The sequence below is a fragment of the Microtus oregoni genome, unplaced genomic scaffold (assembly GCF_018167655.1).
Source record: "Microtus oregoni isolate MIOR12 unplaced genomic scaffold, Mior012 000021F_ref0000039, whole genome shotgun sequence".
In the NCBI taxonomy this organism is placed as follows: domain Eukaryota; kingdom Metazoa; phylum Chordata; class Mammalia; order Rodentia; family Cricetidae; genus Microtus; species Microtus oregoni.
The window spans coordinates 19,261,663-19,281,312 of record NW_024543080.1 but is presented as its reverse complement, the minus strand read 5'-3'; the positions used below and the strand labels follow the sequence as shown (position 1 = coordinate 19,281,312).

Genomic DNA, 19,650 nt, shown 5'->3' with positions numbered 1-19,650 from the left:
GGATGAATACATACAAAATGTATTAATTTTATTTATAAAGTTAAATTTATTTTCTTCCTTGGGTCTTTTTGAAAGTGATTATGCAACACAAAAGACTTAAGGTATTTGCTGGTTTTCTTCAACAGGCATCAGAAAAAAGTAAGTCACAGAAAAATACTAAGGAGTAAAAGTTCATATTTTCAAGAGACAATATTCTTAAACACCTGAAAAAATTTCAATTGGCATGTAGGCTCTAATTCTTACATAAAAATAAGTTCTATACATTTTTATCTGAATATAAAGTCAATAGAAAATAAAGCATTCAATACATATACGTTGAAGCTATTTATTAACTAGTTCTACTTGGCATCATTATCACTGTTGGAGCTGTCACTGTCATAAATGGAAATGTTTCTAATTGAAGACACCATCATATCTGCAATGCCTTTTTTGGGGTTTTCTTCCAAGTCAGTCTGTATTGCACCAACTTCTGATAGTTTCCATTCCAGTTCTACAATAGATAAAAACCCACCATTAAACTGGATAAAAATCTCGGGGAAATGGAGATAAATTTCTCATCTACATGAAACAGAAGTTGACCTTAATAAAATTAGCATGGAAATTGGGGATGGTGAGAGGGCTCACCAGATAAAGGAGCTTGTCACCAAGTCTGACAGACAACCTGAGATTGATCCCTGAGACCCACATGATGAATCTTCTAATGTTATCCTCTGACCATGTGCACATATTGCATGCTGTTACACATACACACACACCATGTACACTATGGCATGCCAGTACACACACATACACACTAATCACACTATGCTATGCCAGTATACATACACAGCCTGCACACTATGGCATGCCAGTATACACACACACAAATCACACTATGTCATGACAGTATTCACATACATACATACAACATACACGCTGTGGCATGCCATTACACATACACACACACATACACACACACACAATAGACCAAATGTAAAAATTAATAGTGTGGAAGTGAAGATCATTTAAACCTGAATGATAAAGTGTTACACTATCAGAATTACATTGGGTAAAGTTATCCTTAACAGGAGAAGTAGGTAAAATGTTCATCTCAAAATGAGTAAAATAAGGTCAAAAGTGTATACCAAGAGGCTAATAAGCCAGATGTGGTGGTTTGTGCTGTAATCCCAGCATCTGGGAAGCTGAAGCAGGAGAACTGTCACAAATTCCACCCAAAGAAGGGATATAATAAAAGATCTTGGTAAAAATAGGAAGACAAAAGTGACCAGGAAAATCAAAATTGGATCTTTGGAGCATGTCGTGGCCCACAAAGGGAATGGCACTATTAGGAGGGACAGCCTTGTTGGAGGAAGTGCATGACTGTGGGGGTGGGCTTTGCATTCTCCTTTGCTCAAGCTTCCCTCAGTGTGACACTCAGTTCATTTCCTGTTGCCTGCTGATCAAAATGTGGGAGTCTCAACTCTAGCACCATATCTGCCTTCACACCGCCATATCCTACTATTTTGATAATGGACTGAACCCCTGCAACTGTAAACCCAGCCCATTAAATGTTCTTCTTTATAGAGATGCAGTGGTCATGTGTCTCTTCACAGCAACAGAAACCCTAACTAAGAACAGTCAGTAGCTGAGGGTTGGGAAGAAACACTTACAAGATAAGGAAGAAGTCAAGTAACAAGGAATATATATGGGTCATAACCAAACTGACAAGATACTGTCATTTCCTGGGCATCAGATGGGCATGCACAAAGTAAAGTCCCTAACTAAACAAAGCTCTGGTACAGGGCGAAAAACTAAGGAGTTCATAAAGATTAAAACTCAATATTTAAGAAATAATGGACTATTGGAAAGAGACACACACCAATATACCTGAAAATAATTTAGACAGTTAATAGGAGAATTCTTAAAAATATATATATATATATAAATTACCAAAACACAACACTAACTTCAGTGTTCTATTAATACAGGGATTGAAAAAATACAGCAGAGACCTCAGAAATATATTGGTGCATGTAAAAATTAAGAAACAGAAAACACCTCATCCCATGCACCAGGATGTTTATTTTCAAAAACAAAAACTAACCAGTGCTGAAAGGGTCAGAGAGAACGTGGGCGCCTTGAACGCTGTTGGGTAGAGTGTGATGTGGTATAACCGCCATAGAAAACTGTATGGCAATTCCTAAAATAACTTATGAATTACTGTATGATCTGGCAATTGCAGTTCTGGGTATTGGCAGATGGATAGAGACAGGAACTGCAGCAAGTGTCTGCACACTGGCTTTCTTGGTGGCAGCATTTATTACAGATCAAAACAGAAGGACTCTGACTGTCCATCTAGCCTCAAAAAGAACGGAAGTTGCAAGGCAGGACGCACTTATCTATGCTTCTGCAGCCAGGAATGCTGAAGCAGGAGGACTACAAGTTCAGGGCCAACTGGGAAGATTCCCCCCTCAAAAAGAAATGTGTAGAATAAGATAAGGAGAACGACTAAGATTGTAAAAGTTCATATTTTACATACTTTGTAGTTTAAAAGTAAGTTTAAAAACAGTGGGAAATGAAGTTTCAGTAAATGGCACTAGGGCAACAGAAAAAACTTAGATCCATTCTTTGTAATACTTCATTATAGTGTTATTTAACACCTAACCAAAAATAAAAATAAACTACTAAGAGAAAATATAGGGGGATTTCTTTTTCTTTTTCATCTTAAAAATATATATGATGGCTTTTAAAGGGAAGCATGATAAGTATAATTTAAAAAGGTTAGTAAATTTAAAAAAAGATTAGTAAGTTTGACTCTACCAATACAATTTTTGCCTGACAATAAAGTGAAACTAGACCCAGGTATGCATATCTAGAGCCTCGGCTACTTGAGCTGCGAAAGGAAGATTGTTTGAGCCAGACTCTGTATCAAGAGAAAAGGAAGAAGCAGTGTTGGCCTGGAAGTGTAGCTCAGTGGTGGAGGCTGGGCTCAATCACAGATAATACATGTACTCAGAGAAAGGAAATTTGAAGTGGAGAGCTGCCAGGAACCTGTGTGCGACACCATAGAAGCAGTGGACAGAACGTCACAGACTTCTGCAATCCACGGAAAGAACACACTGAAAAATGAGCAAAGCAAAGGGAAGACACCAAATGACCAACATCTATGAAAGAATGCTAATCCCACTAGTATTCCAAATTTAAAGAGTGACAGGATATTCTGTAGTGACATTATAGCTGAGGGTAGAGCACTCGCCTAGTGTGCATAAGGCCCTGCCCTGAGTTCAATTCCCAATATTGCCAAACCCAAAACGATAACATTGTCTATTTGTCAGCTTGACAAAATCACAGCAGCAAAACAATTCTAAGACCTGATAGGGATGTGGGTAATGAGAACTCTCTTACAGGGCTGATACGAGGGAAGTCAACAGCACCGTTGGTAGCGCCTTGTTTCTTTTCCTTTTGCTGTGATAGAAACACTCTGGCAAAAGAAGCTTAAGGGAGAAAGGGTCTATTAGCGCACAGTTCCAAGTTATAGTCCATTATGTCTGAAGTCGGGGGAGAGCAGTGGATACATGCATACATGCTCAGCGGGCTTTCTCCACTCCTACTGCAGCACCCTCTGCCTAGGGAGGGGTACCACCCACAGTCGATGGGGCTCTCCACCTTACTTAACATGATAAAGGTAATTCCCCCTTAGACAGCCCAAAGTCCACCTCTCAGGTGATTCTAACTTAACAAGTTGACAACACCATCACAGATACCTTCCTAGTGGAGTTAAAAAGTGGAAAAGACAAAGAGATTTTTCACAAATGGCACAAGGATGACAGAAAAATTGTCATTAGAAAATGACAATCAGCTCACTTTCCCTCAGAAAGGAAGTGACAAGCACATAAATTAAGAGGTATTTAATGAGAGAATGATAATATTTAAAGTTATTAAATCAGATATAAAAGGAAGACGTTTGAAAAATTGTTAAGCTTAAAAAACAAGGTTGAGGATCCTATACTGCAATTTACTGAACAGTTTCAATTTTAAATACAACCATTCCTTACATTTCTCTGTGTGTGCACAAGCTAAAATACGTATATATATGCTCACATGCACATTATGGCTAAAGTACAAGTAAATGACCCAGTCCCTCAAAACATAAATACAGAATAGTCATATGACCTAGCAATATAATTCTGGGTTTATTTCCAAAATTACTGAAAATTTTAAAATTATTTTCAGCATTATTCATAACAATCAAAAGGCAAAAGCAATGTACGTGTCGACTGAAGAAGGAAGGATGCCTGCGATGTGGCTGTTAGACACTGAACACTGCTCAGACTGCAGAAAGGAAACCAAGGGACGAATGTTGATGATGTAATGCTGAGTGACAGCAGGCACAAAAGAAAAAAGAAAACTGTATTATCCTACTTCATGATGTGTCTAAAACCATCAACTTCATAAAGACAGAAAGCATATTGGTGGCTTCCAGGGGTGGGAGAGAGGGTAATGGAAGGCTGCTGTCTAATGGGTCCAGAGTTTCACCATACGAGATGGTAAGAGCTGTGGATAAGGATGCAGGTTCCAGCAACACAGCGATGTGAGTATCAGTGTCACTGAACGGCATAATCTAGCGCGATGATGCTAAAGAATTTCAGCTTCACAAAACAGAAAGACATTTAATCAGTCCGGGGACACATGGTAGGATAAATGGAAATGAGGAGAACCTTAGGAACAGGGTTTGGAATGGAAGGTGGGGAATTTAGGTAAAGGTAGAGACTATAGGAGAAAGTGTGAGCACAAAGCTCACTGGGGTCTTCAGTGACTAAGCCCAGCCCGACTTAGGCAGGCACTACCCAGGACTGAGGAACAGAGCTGAGGAGGTAGACTGGATTCTAAATGAGATGGTTTGCATTTTAAAAGTTATTTTAGTCAGACACATTAAGAATTTTAGGCAAAAAGTATTACGATATTCTAAGCATGCAGACAGGAAACCTGATCTGGAGGTATTTTAAAAGGGAACTGAATTGGGGCTGGAGAAAGACAGATCCCAGCCCCACGTGGCAGACCATGAATGCCTGTAACTCCGGTTCCAGGGAATGTAACACCTGTTTCTGGGTTCCATGTGCAACAGACATGCACACTGGCACAGGGACACACACACACACACACACACACACACACAGAGGTAAACACATACATGCTAAAATAATTTTTAAAAACTTTAAAAGAGAAGAAAATTAAGGTAGAAATTTTGTTTCAAAGAAATAAACTTTCATACTCGTTCCTCTGGAGAGCTTTTTAGTTGTTACTTTATAAACATTAAAAAATAACATCATTACCTTCTAGCTTGAGATTTATCCCTCCACATTCTATAATTCCGATGAATTTGCCTTCTATCTGACCATTTTTATAAACAAAAATTGTTGGTAAACAGTTGTCATGGTAGTGTTCAATGCAGCTATTCACGATGGCTTTAAGAAATTTAGTTTCTGGGAACTTTCTTGCTAGGAGGCTAAGATGCTGGTTAACCAATGAGCACATGGGGACGCTGAAAAAGAGAGTGTATAAAAGAATGAATTCAGAGTATTTCAAATGCAGATTGCTTCCCTTAGTCTAGTAAAGTAAGAGAGTATCTATGGCAAAAATAGAAATTTACCTCTTATATAAATGCATATTTGTACCCTAGGAATGATGCTGGTACTCTGGGAATTGGCATCCTAATTTAAGTGAACTACATTCTATTTAGCATTTCTTTAATCGCTTAGCATCCTGGGTGGAAGAAATAGGAACACAAAGAACAGCCATGTCTAGGGACTGTGGGGCAGTCCTGAGCTGAAGTAAAGAGATCCAACTCTTTCACTCCAATTGCACAGGTGCTCACATCCAGAGTGTGTTATCTCAGACTTCTTTGGCTTTCTAAGAAACTTCACCCACAGTCTTCCACATCCTGGATTCCGGTGTCCAGAATTATTTTTCATCTAAGATTTAAAGCTTATTGAAATCAGAATCCCAAACTTCCCATTCTTCCCGCTCCATTCATCGCAGAAGTCCTGCCCCACACACTCTCCCCTCCATCTCTTCCTCCTAGACTCCCACTCTGAGCTCAGCATGTGAGCTCAGGGCTGACTTCCTGCCACCCTGTGCCCACACACCTCCATTTTCTTCCACACTCCTTGGTTTTATTCCATTTCTCTCTTCTATGTTCTCACTTTCCCTTCTCCAAAGAATTTCTCCACTTTACATAAACATATTAAAGCTCAAAATCTTGTTTTTTTTTAAAGAAAACCTTATAACTTCACATCCCTTTCTAATAACCATTTTCTTTCCTTGTAGTCATAACCAAGATGAAAAGGTGTGTGTGTGTGTGAAAAACTAACAACAAAATCTGCCCTCTTGCACTTCTGTCGCTCTGTTCTTGGGATGCTCTCTTTTGGTTTCTGTGATGCCATGTTCTGTTAACTTCCTTTTGACCTTTGACTTCCCTCTTCTGTCTCCATGTTAAATTCAAATGTTTTTCCAGGCAGCTAGTAGATGTCATTTCTCTTCTTTATCCAACTCCATGCTCAAAAGGTGGAAAAACAAACTGATATTTTTTTTGATATTTCTTAAATTGGCTTAGACCAAAAATCTCTCTACAATGTCTATTCAGTATCAAGTCATATCAACTCTACCTCCTTTTTAAATTGCTATCTTCTCTCTTTGGCCATCACTTCACTGGCTCCTTATCTGAGCTACATTAAGTTACCATAAATCTGTTTCCAGATTTGTTACTCATATCTATCCTTGGCCCTACTTACAAAGGGAACACAACATGGAAGTGTCATCATAGAACCCTCATGGAAGGGTCATCATAGAACCCTCATGGAAGGGTCATCATAGAACCCTCATGGAACTGTCATTATATAACCTTCATGGAACCGTCATCATAGAACCTTCATGGAACCTTCATGGAACTGTCATCAAATAACCTTCATGGAACCGTCATCATAGAACCTTCATGGAACCGTCATCATAGAACCTTCATGGAACCTTCATGGAACTGTCATCATATAACCTTCATGGAACCGTCATCATAGAACCTTCATGGAACCGTCATCATAGAACCTTCATAGAACCGTCATCATAGAACCCTCAGGAAGTATTGTGATATACCCCTCATGGAAGGGTCATCATATACCTCTCATGGAAGGGTCATCATAAAACCCTCATGGAAATAAGTCAGACTGCCCACATTGCCCAAGCTCAGGAAACTCCAGTGGCTCCTCCTCACTGGCATAGAATTTGAACTCCTTCATGTCCCTTCAGAAGGTCTTCATAATGCGGACGCTGCTTTCCTGTCCAGCATGGTAGTCTGCCTGACACTGCATCACACTGTATGACTGAGGCAGATCTAATATTCCAAACTCTGGAAGTATTGTGATACTTTGGACTTCTGAACTTCTGTTTATGTTGTACAGTTCATCTAATATACCTCACTCGAGTCTGTCTACTTTCCCAACCTAAGAAACTTCTTTTCTTTTCTGATGCCAACACCAGGATGAGAACTTGCTGTGTAGTTATTTCCTCAGGGTTGAAACATTTCCCCCTGGAGGGAGTTATGGAAATTTGGGGGGGCCAGGAAACCATCGAGATTTACAGATTTAGAAAGCCCACAATTGCAAGACTCCTAAGCCTACAAGACCCTGGGAATGGAGCTCCGCTGGTGCTTGTCTAACACGCAGGAAGTCCTGGGCTGGGTCCCCACTCATTTCAGAATGTTGAGGGGTGGGAGAAGGATCAGTAGTTCAAAGCCATCCTTGGCTGAGTTTGAGGTCAGTTTAGTGGGGTGTTGGGGGGGTATATAGGAGGTTTAGTTACCAAACACTCACCTCTTTTCTAACAAATGTGGCATTCTTCAGATTGGAAATGAAAATATTTTAGTATACTTAATTTAATCCCTAAAGATAAAAGTTCTATAATGTATTCATGTGTAATACATGTTCCTTTCTCTTTAATACTCCTCATCGTAGGCATCACAGACCCTAAAGCTAGGAGCATTTTTAAAGCATCATGGCACCAACAGTCTGAAATACTGTGGTAATAATTACCTTGATCTGTACAGATGAATTACAACCCACAAATCCTTTTCTGCATTTGTAACTTCATTCACATACTGATTTCCAGAAATTTCTCTCAATTCCCCAAATTTTTGTTTCTTCTTAAGTGCTTTCCATTCCTGTAACCGTTTTTCTCTAGTTGAAACAAAAATGTTAGATAAGTATCATATTCTTTTATTACGTATTTATTTATTATTTATCTCTTCTATGAGTTTATTTGTTCCAGGTGCTTGCATGTGCCTAAGGAGACCAAAAGGCTTTGGATTCCCTGGCAGTGGAGTTACAGGCAGTTGTGAGTCATCTGATGGGGGTTCTGGGAACTGAACACTTTAGCATATGCATATATGCATGTGTGTGCCTGTGTGCATATGAACACGGGAATATATGCATACCACATGTGTGGAGAACAGAGAACATCTTGTAGGAGTTGATTCTTTCCTTCCAGCAGGTGGGTTCCAGGGGACAAAGTCACCTTGGCAGAAGGCACTTCTGCCCACTGAGTCATCTCAGTGCTCCTCATTTCCTGCATTCTTGATGTTCTGGCATCTAGAACTTTGCTAATCCTTTAAGGAACATTCATTTCAGAACTGGCTGGTTCTGAGAAGGAAGAAACACTTGCCAAACAGCACATTCTTCAAATGCAAGCCAGCCAACTCCGAAAGCACATCCTTGGTCATTTTTTATTTTCTCTTAGTTTTTGAAGCAGGATTGGCTATGTCCCTGAGTCTGGTTTCACACTCCTGGGCTCAGACTGTCCTCCCAACTCAGCTCCCAAGTGTCTGGGGCTTTGGGCATACACCACCATGCCTGGTTTCAATCATCTTTTTTTCCTGTGGCTGTTTTTTTTTTTTTTTCTTACAAGGCTCCCTGCCCTAGTCATCCCAGAACCTGGTACCAGCTAACTAACAACAGACCTAACCCAGAGCCCACCAAAATGATTCAAACTAGCCAATCATAAGCCTTTACCCTGCCTTGCATGTTCTTTCCCACAGAAACTACAACGAAGGCTGTGTCAGAGATTTTTCCCTTGCTGCTTTTGATCCTGACCTAGTCAGGTGCTTCCTTTTGTGGGACCACGTGCCAGGGTACGCCCCCTTGTCCCCGAGAATGGTAACTGTTCAGTGGCACCCACCTCCTGATCATACTTGTAGCAAAGTCAACAAAAACTCCTGCACACACTTTGGAACACATTGGCCTCGTCTCATACGGGAAGCATGCCAGATGACGACTCCCTTTGGAGTCAAACCCAATGAAATCCAAAGAGAATAATGATGCAGAGCTAGGTCTACCACTAGGCACCTTAGAGGCACAACTATCAGCTTCTCTCTTCCCACTCATTTTCCCTCCCTAGTTCACTGGAAAGGTTAACACGGGTTAATCCTGCCACCAGGAAGACCCTGTTGAGTGGCCTGCAGCTTTCTCTTAGCAATCAAATCAACTGTGACTCGCGTACATAGACAGAAAACCCTCCAGCTATTTTAAGCAAAAAGGAACTTAATCTGGGAAATTAAGTGCTTTGCAGACTTTCTGAAAAGGCGGAAAGAGCAGGCTCTAGGCTGAGCAACCAGGAATGACTCCCAGGACAACACTGAAAAACTGGTCTGCCAAGGCGTCTTTGCCGCAATCCAGAAACTGGGGAATCTGGATTCCAGTTGTTGGCCCACATATTACATTACTCTGAGACTCAGAGAGGCACAATAACAACCGCTGGCACTAGGAACCAGTCTCCCTAGCAACAATCTGAGGATTAGAAAGTGCTGTCAGAACAATGGCTCCAGAATTATGACGCAAATTCTAGGTTCAGACCACTTAAGTGAATGCAACAGGCTTTTCCCCCCACTGCTTTCTCCATTAATTTAGCTTTGAACCCAAATATTCTATGAGTGTGTTAGCAGAACCTGAAACCCATTTGCTATCCTTGTTGCAATGGAGTTTGGGAAGAAAGTAGCTTTAGCTCCTAGCTTCTGTGCTACCTTGACATGCATCCAGAGAAAGGAATGCATGTCAAGGAAGACAGTCTAGTGTATCTGCCACAAAAATAGACTGCAGATACATTCACAGTGACGTTTAGGCTTTCTTCTCCCTTTTAGCTACAGGAGCATCTGGGTTCAATTCACTTGCTTTTTCATAGCTGGTTTCATAGCTGGCATTTTTGTCTCTAATTTCATGAATAAGATATTTTTCACTTCTTTATCTTAACCCGAGGCTTTGCTAGAACCTAATTATCATTGTAGATTCCTCTTCGGTGGCTTGCAGGAAAATCACATTTGCCAGCTTCCGTGTGAGAGTAGATGGTGACAGAGAGAGGTGAGAGTGGTGTATCCATCTCTGGCTCTCAGTCCTAAAGTGTCCTGTGCTGCCTTCCACACAGATCCCTGACTCATATGGGAGGAGGTTCAGGATTCTAAGGTGATCTGGTCCTAAAGTACCCAGGTCACAGTCACTGCCTGAGAAAGAGCAGCTTGGGAGGATAAAGGAGATGGATCAAAACGTTAAGGGTTCATTACCATGATACAACTCAAAATGCTTTCAAAATTTATTTTTATTTTATTTATGTGTATGGGTCTTCTGCCTGCATGTATATCCATGTGCCACTTGCATTCCTGGTACTCATGGAAGACCATGGAATACAAAAGAAGGTGTCAGATCCCCTGAAACTGGAGAGGGTTGTGGGCCTCCGTGTGCATGCTGGGAAACCAGATCCTCTGGAAGATCAGTCAGTGTTCCTAACCACTGAGCCACCTCTCCAGCCACAATGAACTTTCGATTGGCACAAATAAATCTTGTATCTATTTGCAGTTACCTCCTACTTGTTCATTCCAAGATCTGGCATCTAGCAATCTGTCCTACTTATACAGCCTTTTCTGACTTATTTCTTTCTCTGATGGTATTTTCAAAGCTCATATATTTGGTATTCATAGTAGCTACAATGCCCAAGGCAACTTATGGAAGGAAGAGTTTAGATACTCTCCAAATGGCTTATGGTTCCAGAGGGACAAGAGTCCATCATGGTGCATAAGTGTGGCGGCATATAGGCATGGCAGCCAGAGCAAGAAGTTGAGAGACCACACCCTCAACTCCAAGCATAAAGGCAGAGAGAGAAAACTGGAATCAGGGCAAGGCTATGAACTCTCAAAGCCACCCCACATGAGTGATGTAGTCCTCCCTACAGTGATGTAGTCCTCCCCACGGTGATGTAGTCCTCCCTGTGGTAAGTGACATAGTCCTCTCCACGGTGAGTGATGTAGTCCTCCCCACAGTGATGTAGTTCTTCCCGTGGTAAGAGATGTAGTCTTCCCCATGGTGAATGATGTAGTCTTCCCACTAAGGCTGCACTACTTCTCCAAACATTATTGCCAAATATTCAAGCCCATGAGAAAAAAAGTCCTACACCTTTCATATTACAAGTGCAACACTCCAGGAGAATTGAAAAGAAACTGAACTAAAATGAAGACCATACCGGAGGGTTTCACAAATCCAAGCAACCAAAAGAACGAATCAGAAAATTGAACAGTAGGACTATTGCTACTATTAACCCAGAGCACAGATAAAAAAAAAAAAAACGAAGAAAGTGAACAAGGACTAAAAGGCCTACAGGCCACTGTCCAGCAGCTCAACATAATATTTTGGGAGCCCAAAAGCAGCAGATACAAGGAAAGAGAACATTTTCAGAATTAATGGCCAATGTAATTAAAGACACAAGTCTAAAATCCAATATATCAGATACACTTCAAATAGGACAAATCCGAAGATACCCACATAGCAACACAGCACAGTCAAATTGTCAAAAGACAAAGGCAGAATCTTGAAAGAGCAAGAGAAAATCAAGTTATGGCATAAAACAGGTTCTTAGTGAGATTTAACAAGCCAGTTTCTCAAGTAGCAATCCCACGGTGGCACAATACTGTACCTATATATTTCAATAGCTTTTATGTCTTCTTCATCAAATTCATCCTCAGCTTCTTTCAACTGTGCAAGGGTCATCTTCTCATATGGTTTAACTAAAACAAAAATTCAGGTCATCTAATGGTCTGAACATTATTTCTACTTTATAATCAACTTTTAGAAAGCAAAACAAGCTAATGAAAAATCAATAACCCTAACAGCTTAGGTAACAGAAATCAATAATATCTTTAACAAACTTGTAGCAACCAGCTAAAGCATGGTAACATGTTACAAAAATTGTAATATTAGCATTTTTGATCTCCTTAAACGTCATAGAACTGACAGGATACTTGCGAGCAAAGATGGAGAATTAAATAGAACCCATAAATTTAGGTTTCCTCCAAGTACATGGAAATATTAATGAATAAGATCCTATATTGAATGAACAAAAGAGAAGGTAATTTCAAAGTAGAGGCATATGATAGAAGAAATCTCACCGTCTTATACACATATTTCAGCACTTTCATTAACTGGCATGTGCTTTTCAACACACAAATCCGACATTTTAGGTGGCACTCTCCTAACTTTGAGAGCACAGGCAGAGTTTATATTAAAAGATATCTAGTCCCCTCTCCCGTGTCACAAACTGCATTTTTACTGCCTTCACTGCATCATCCCTCCATGCAGCCCACCAAATGCACACTGTACCCATTGCCTCCTCCTGTAAGCGTAGCACCATCTCTTCAATTTCATCTTTTGGTTCTTCTTTTGGAGGAAGAATGCCAAAATTTCTTAATATTTCATTCCATTCTGTATCTTCATTTGGATCCTACAAACAAAAAAAGACAATCTATTAGCACAGTTTTACACTGTACAATGTGCTGACTGAGGGGTGGCACATCCAAATACAAAGCTGCCCATGGACTTCACAGCTAAGGTTTAGAGAACTACTTCTCCCACCAAGAGTGGGACTGCATCCTTTGATTAACAGGATACATCTATCCTCAGTATTACAGAGAAGTTTATAAGAAGATCATGCATATCAGGAGGCTCACAACCACGTGTGGCTCCAGTTTCTGGGAATCTGATGACTCTGCGCCTGTGAGCACTGCATGCAAATGCTGCACATAGATTCACAAGGCACATACACACAAAATAAAAAAAAATCGATATTGAAGCCAAAGATAAAATGACTTTAGCACACTTTGCGTAGGTCCACAAGCTCGACTCAGGTTGTGTCCTCTGGATTGAAACTTGGGTGCCACCAAGATGCTGGCCTCTCATTCTACTGTCATGGACCCCAACAACCAGACTCTTTGAAAGCGTTCCCCATCAGAGTTTAGTTCAAAAATGATCCTGAGAGGCAAAAGATATGCATATTATGGGTAAAAAATATTTTCTTCAAACACTATGAAATTGATAAAAACTAATATCCTGATATGCATTCTGGGAACCAAACTCAGGTTCTGTGAAAGAGCTGTTGGTGTTCTTAACCACTGAGCCATCTCTCCAGCCCCTTACGTTTTATTTTTAATTGGAAGTATTGTTTCTTTCATACAATACATTATGGTTATGGTTTCCTCTCCCTCAAATCCTTCCAGGTTCCTCCAACCCATCCAATGTCACATCTTTAGAAAACAAATAGGCAAGCAACAAAACCAAAATAAAAAGAAAAGTATGAGAAACAGAAACAAATATACAAGAATAAGACCCATAAACCCCACAAAATCAGGAATCATAATATATAAGCAAAAGACCAGTAAGGTTTTCTAAAAAAGGCCTAAACAAAGCAATATGAGACAAAATCATCTCCAAAATTCTGCTGAGTTTGTTTTGTGTTGATTACCCACTGCTGGGAATGGGGCCTACCTTTCAGTGTGTCTCATATACCCACTGAGACACCAGTGGAGTAGTTAGGGATGGGAGCTCCTGTCCACTTCCTCTTCTCAGCACTGGGACCCCTTCTGGCTCGGACCCATGCAGACTGTGTGCACGCTGCCATGGATTCTGTGAGTTCATACGTCCATCGGTCCTGTTGTGTCTGGAAGACACTATTTCCTTGGTATCTTCCATTACCTCTGGCTTTTATAATCTCTCTGTCTCCTCTTCCCAGAATCACGAAGGGATGGATTGATGAAGACATTCTATTTAGGATTGAGTATTTCAAGGTCTCCCACTCTCTGCACATTGTCCAGTTTTGGGTCTCTGCATTTGTTCCCGTCTAGGCAAGAGGAAGCTTCTCTGATAATGGCTGAGCAAGACACTGATCTATGAGTCTAGCAGAATGTTGTTGGAAGTCATTTTGCTGCTATGTTACTTTAGCAGAACAACAGCTCTGGTTTTCCCCTAAGCCCATGCTGTCTCTTCAGGTTTTTGACCACACACACACACACACACACACACACACACACACACACACATATATAGAGAGAGAGAGAGTCTCTCATCTACCACCTAAGCTGGCGTACCAGTCACCATGCCTGAATATCAAGCATTTTTTACTTGGAAAAAATACATAATATGAAGATGACCATTTTGGGCATTTACAGACACAGAGCAAAACCTGACAAAGCACAGCCATGCTGACACACACCCAGCCTTAGCATCCCTTTAGGGCTCTCCAATGCTCTTGCTATTTTTGAGACTATCTTGGGGACCCTTGAGAGTCCACGTACATTCTAAGGAGTATTTTTCTATTCTTGCAAAAATAATGCTAGAATTTGACAAAACGAATTGAATATATAGATTGCTGGAAGTAGTATTGATCTTTTGACATCTGTGATCTAACAAGGATCCTTGTAATTGGATTCCTGAGGAAGACAACATGATAGGAACAAAAGGGGGGAACCCAGGGAGCCCAAGAGCCAGAGAAAGACATCTCCCAGGGAACAACCATTTTGAGCCAGACACACAACTGAATCTACATGCAGATATTTATTTATTACCTTTTATATCATTTTGTAACATGGTGACAGGTGGGGCAGAAACAGATTGTGGATATATATCATTTCTGTTTTATTCCAAGTCATTACTCTTCTTCTTCTTTTTTTTTTTTTTGATTTTCGAGACAGGGTTTCTCCATAGCTTTTGGTTCCTGTCCTGGAACTAGCTCTTCTAGACCAGGCTGGCCTTGAACTCACAGAGATCCGCCTGCCTCTGCCTCCCGAGTGCTGGGATTAAAGGCGTGCGCCATCACCGCCTGGCTCATTACTCTTCTTTAACTAATTGTATACCTTTCCCTCTTAATGAAGGCAAGCATTTATTTCCAAGCTTTAAACCCAGGTAACAGTCCATGTTCCCAAGCAGAAACATGGGATATTTGGATACTTCCACTTTCTGTCTTCAATACTTCCCGGCAACGTTTTATACTTCTGTTCATGTACGTCTTCGGCCTCATTGTTTATCCTTTGTGTTCTATTTCTTCTGGTGTTATGATAAACGGAAGTTTTTATTGTTAGTACATAGACATATCTTTATAAAAATTTTATGGTCTTCAACTACTTCCTGTAGACATTTTCGGAATACAATAAGTGCAATTGTTTCATAACTGGCTTCTGTCCATTCTAACACTGGAACTCTCTGCAGCTTCTTTCACTGGTTCAGGATTGTGCTGCCCTTGTTCTTTTGAGCTCTACACTGTTGCTTGGCTTCTGCTTGCTCTCTTGGAAATTTCATTAGTGACAATTTGTTAAGATCAAACACAAAAAAGTCTTCCTCTACAACAATGTTGTTGTGAATTTGTGGGAAAGCTGCCATAGGTCAAAACTGTTTAAGGGGAAGGTTGGATTACTGACCACTCAGCATCGAGGTGGCCTTCCCTGAATTTCCCTAGGCAGTGGTCCTACTCACCCTCCTGGTTGTCTCCCACCCTTGGGCATACCATACTCTTCAGTTCTTAGTCACTGTGCAATTGGACCCAAGAACAAAATGCAAATTTTATCCCTTTCATGCTAAAACTGGCTTTGGAGATTGCAAAAACAGGATGGGTGGGGATTTACTGCTCCAGCACACACACACACACACACACACACACACACACACACACACGTGTCTGAGTTCGCAGCATGGAGGAACTTCTGGAGTAGTATAGACAAACAGACGGTTGTTAATATGTATATTGCAATAGGGAATGAGGAAATACCAAGCAGTGATCTGAAACGCAAATTTGCTTACTATCTTTAGCTGAAACAGAGAAAGATGACAGGGAGGCGAGTTCTAGGGGAGGCTACAAAGCAGGGGGACTTGGTTCACCCCTGTCTATGCCGGGACCCTCTTTACGGTAACATCCCATTGTGAATTAGAATCAGCTTTCTGCTATACACACACAAAGACTGATACCGCAAGTTGGAGATTTCTTTTTAGATGTCAATTTCTCTTTTTTTTGTTTTTTTTTCTTTTTTTTCTTTTTTTTTAAATTTATTTATTTATTAAGGATTTCTGCCTCCTCCCCGCAACCGCTTCCCATTTCCCTCCCCCTCCCCCGATCAAGTCCCCCTCCCTCATCTGCTCGAAGAGCAATCAGGGTTCCCTGACCTGTGGGAAGTCCAAGGACCGCCCACCTCTATCCAGGTCTCATAAGGTGAGCATCCAAACTGCCTAGGCTCCCCCAAAGCCAGTACGTGCAGTAGGATCAAAAACCCACTGCGATTGTTCTTGAGTTCTCAGTATTCCTCATTGTCCGCTATGTTCAGCTAGTCCGGATTTATCCCATGCTTTTTCAGACCTAGGCCAGCTGGCCTTGGTGGGTTCCCGATAGAACATCCCCATTGTCTCAGTGTGTGGGTGCACCCCTCGTGGTCCTGAGTTTCTTGCTCGTGCTCCGTCTCCTTCTGCTCCTGATTTGGACCTTGAGATTTCTGTCCGGTGCTCCCATGTGGGTCTCTGTCTCTGTCTCCTTTCATCGCCTGATGAAGGTTAATATTCTTGAGGATGCCTATGTGTTTTGCTTTTGGATTCACCTTCTTATTTAGCTTCTCTAGGAACATGAATTATAAGCTCAATGTCCTTTATTTATGGCTAGAAACCAAATATGAGTGAGTACATCCCATGTTCCTCTTTTTGGGTCTGGCTTACCTCACTCAGGATAGTGTTTTCTATTTCCATCCATTTGTATGCAAAATTCAAGAAGTCCTTGTTTTTACTGCTGAGTAATACTCTAATATGTATATATTCCATACTTTCTTCATCCATTCTTCCGTTGAAGGGCATCTAGGTTGTTTCCAGGTTCTGGCTATTACAAACAATGCTGCCATGAACATAGTTGAGCATATACTTTTGTTGTATGATAGGGCCTCTCTTGGGTATATTCCCAAGAGTGGTATTGCTGGATCCAGGGGTAGGTTGATCCTGAATTTCCTGAGAAACCGAAACACTGCTTTCCAGAGTGGTTGCACAAGTTTGCATTCCCACCAGCAATGGGTGAGTGTACCCCTTTCTCCACAACCTCTCCAGCAAAGGCTATCATTGGTGTTTTTTATTTTAGCCATTCTGACAGGTGTAAGATGGTATCTTAAAGTTGTCTTGATTTGCATTTCCCTGATCGCTAAGGAAGTTGAGCATGACCTTAAGTGTCTTTTGGCCATTTGAAGTTCTTCTGTTGAGAATTCTCTGTTCAGCTCAGTGCCCCATTTTATAATTGGGTTGATTAGCCTTTTATGGTCTCGTTTCTTGATTTCTTTATATATTTTGGAGATCAGACCTTTGTCAGTTGCAGGGTTGGTGAAAATCTTCTCCCAGTCAGTGGGTTGCCTTTTTGTCTTAGTGACAGTGTCCTTTGCTTTACAGAAGCTTCTCAGCCTCAGGAGGTCCCATTTATTCAATGATGCCCTTAGTGTCTGTGCTGCTGGGGTTACACATAGGAAGTGGTCTCCTGTGCCCATGTGCTGTAGAGTACTTCCCACTTTCTCTTCTATCAGGTTCAGTGTGTTCGGACTGATATTGAGGTCTTTAATCCATCTGGACTTGAGTTTTGTGCATGGTGATAGATATGGATCTATTTTCATTCTTCTACAGATTGACATCCAGTTTTGCCAGCACAATTTGTTGAAGATGCTCTCTTTTTTCCATTGTATACTTTTAGCTCCTTTATTGAAAATCAGGTGTTCATAAGTTTGTGGGTTAAAGTCGGGGTCTTCTATTCGATTCCATTGGTCGACTTCTCTGTTTTTATGCCAACACCAAGCTGTTTTCAATACTGTAGCTCTGTAATAGAGTTTGAAGTCAGGGATGGTAATGCCTCCAGACAATCCTTTATTGTATAAGATTGTTTTGGCTATCCTGGGTTTTTTGTTTTTCCATATAAAGTTGATTATTGTCTTCTCCAGATCTGTGAAGAATTTTGATGGGATTTTGATGGGGATTGCACTGAATCCATAGATTGCTTTTGGTAGAATTGCCATTTTTACTATGTTGATCCTCCCAATCCAAGAGCAAGGGAGGTCCTTCCATTTTCTGGTGTCTTCTTCAATTTCTTTCTTCAAAGACTTATAGTTCTTGTCAAATAGATCTTTCACTTCCTTGGTCAGAGTTACCCCAAGATATTTTATGCTATTTGTGGCTATCGTGAAAGGTGATGCTTCTCTGATTTCCCTCTCTGCTTCCTTATCCTTAGTGTATAGGAAGGCAACTGATTGTTTTGGAGTTGATCTTGTATCCTGCCACATTACTAAAGGTGTTTATCAGCTGTAGGAATTCTTTGGTAGAATTTTTGGGGTCGCTTATGTATACTATCATATCATCTGCAAATAACGAAAGCTTAACTTCTTCCTTTCCAATACGAATCCACTTGATCTCCTTATGTTGTCTTATTGCTATTGCTAGAACTTCAAGCACTATATTGAAGAGGTATGGAGAGAATGGACATCCTTGTCGTGTTCCTGATTTTAGTGGGATGGCTTTGAGTTTTTCTCCGTTTAATTTGATGTTAGCTGTTGGCTTGCTGTAAATAGCTTTTATTATATTTAGGTAGGACCCTTGTATCCCTATTCTCTCCAAGACCTTTATCATAAAGGGGTGTTGAATTTTGTCGAATGCTTTTTCAGCATCTAATGAAATGATCATATGGTTCTTTTCTTTCAGTTTATTTATATGGTGGATTACATTGATAGATTTGCGTATGTTGAACCAGCCCTGCATCTCTGGGATGAAGCCTACTTGATCATAACGGATAATTTTTCGGATGTGTTCTTGGATTCGGTTTGCCAGTATTTTATTGAGAATTTTTGCGTCGATGTTCATGAGTGAGATAGGTCTGTAATTCTCTTTCTTGGTTGGGTCTTTGTGTGGTTTTGGTATCAGGGTAACTGTAGCTTCATAAAAGGAATTTGGCTATGACTCTTCTGTTTCTATATTGTGAAATACATTAAGGAGTATAGGTATTAGTTCTTCTTGGAAGTTTTGGTAGAATTCTACATTGAAACCATCTGGTCCTGGGCTTTTTTTCGAAGGGAGATTTTTGATAACCGTTTCTAATTCTTCGCGAGTAACCGGTCTATTTAGATCATTCACCTGGTCTTGGTTTAGCTTTGGTATATGGTACTTATTTAAAAAAATGTCCATTTCTTTTGTATTTTCCAGTTTTGTGGCATACAGGCTTTTGTAATAAGATCTAATGATTCTCTGAATTTCCTCTGTGTCTGTGGTTATGTCCCCCTTTTCATTTCTGATCTTATTTATTTGCGTGTTCTCTCTCTGTCGT

General features: G+C 40.6%; 1 protein-coding gene across 1 annotated transcript; it reads right to left on the bottom strand.

Annotated features, from left to right (window-relative positions):
- Nucleotides 1-338: 338 nt before the first annotated feature.
- Pdcl2 (phosducin like 2) lies at nucleotides 339-12,783 on the bottom strand. The gene is made up of 5 exons (XM_041671038.1): nucleotides 12,663-12,783; nucleotides 11,980-12,070; nucleotides 8,061-8,204; nucleotides 5,313-5,521; nucleotides 339-490 (listed from the first exon to the last, which is right to left on the bottom strand). The coding sequence occupies exons 1-5, from the start codon at nucleotides 12,691-12,693 to the stop codon at nucleotides 339-341; spliced, it is 627 nt and encodes a 208-aa protein (XP_041526972.1). The 5' UTR covers nucleotides 12,694-12,783.
- Nucleotides 12,784-19,650: the final 6,867 nt, after the last annotated feature.

Coding starts and splice junctions, on each gene's coding strand:
- Pdcl2 (XM_041671038.1), bottom strand. CDS start 12,693: ATGGTGCTACGCTTACAGGAGGAGGCAATGG. Junction 12,071..12,662: donor CTTACAGGAGGAGGCAATGG/GTACAGTGTGCA, acceptor TTTTTGTTTTAG/TTAAACCATATGAGAAGATG. Junction 491..5,312: donor GATAAATCTCAAGCTAGAAG/GTAATGATGTTA, acceptor TATCTATTGTAG/AACTGGAATGGAAACTATCA.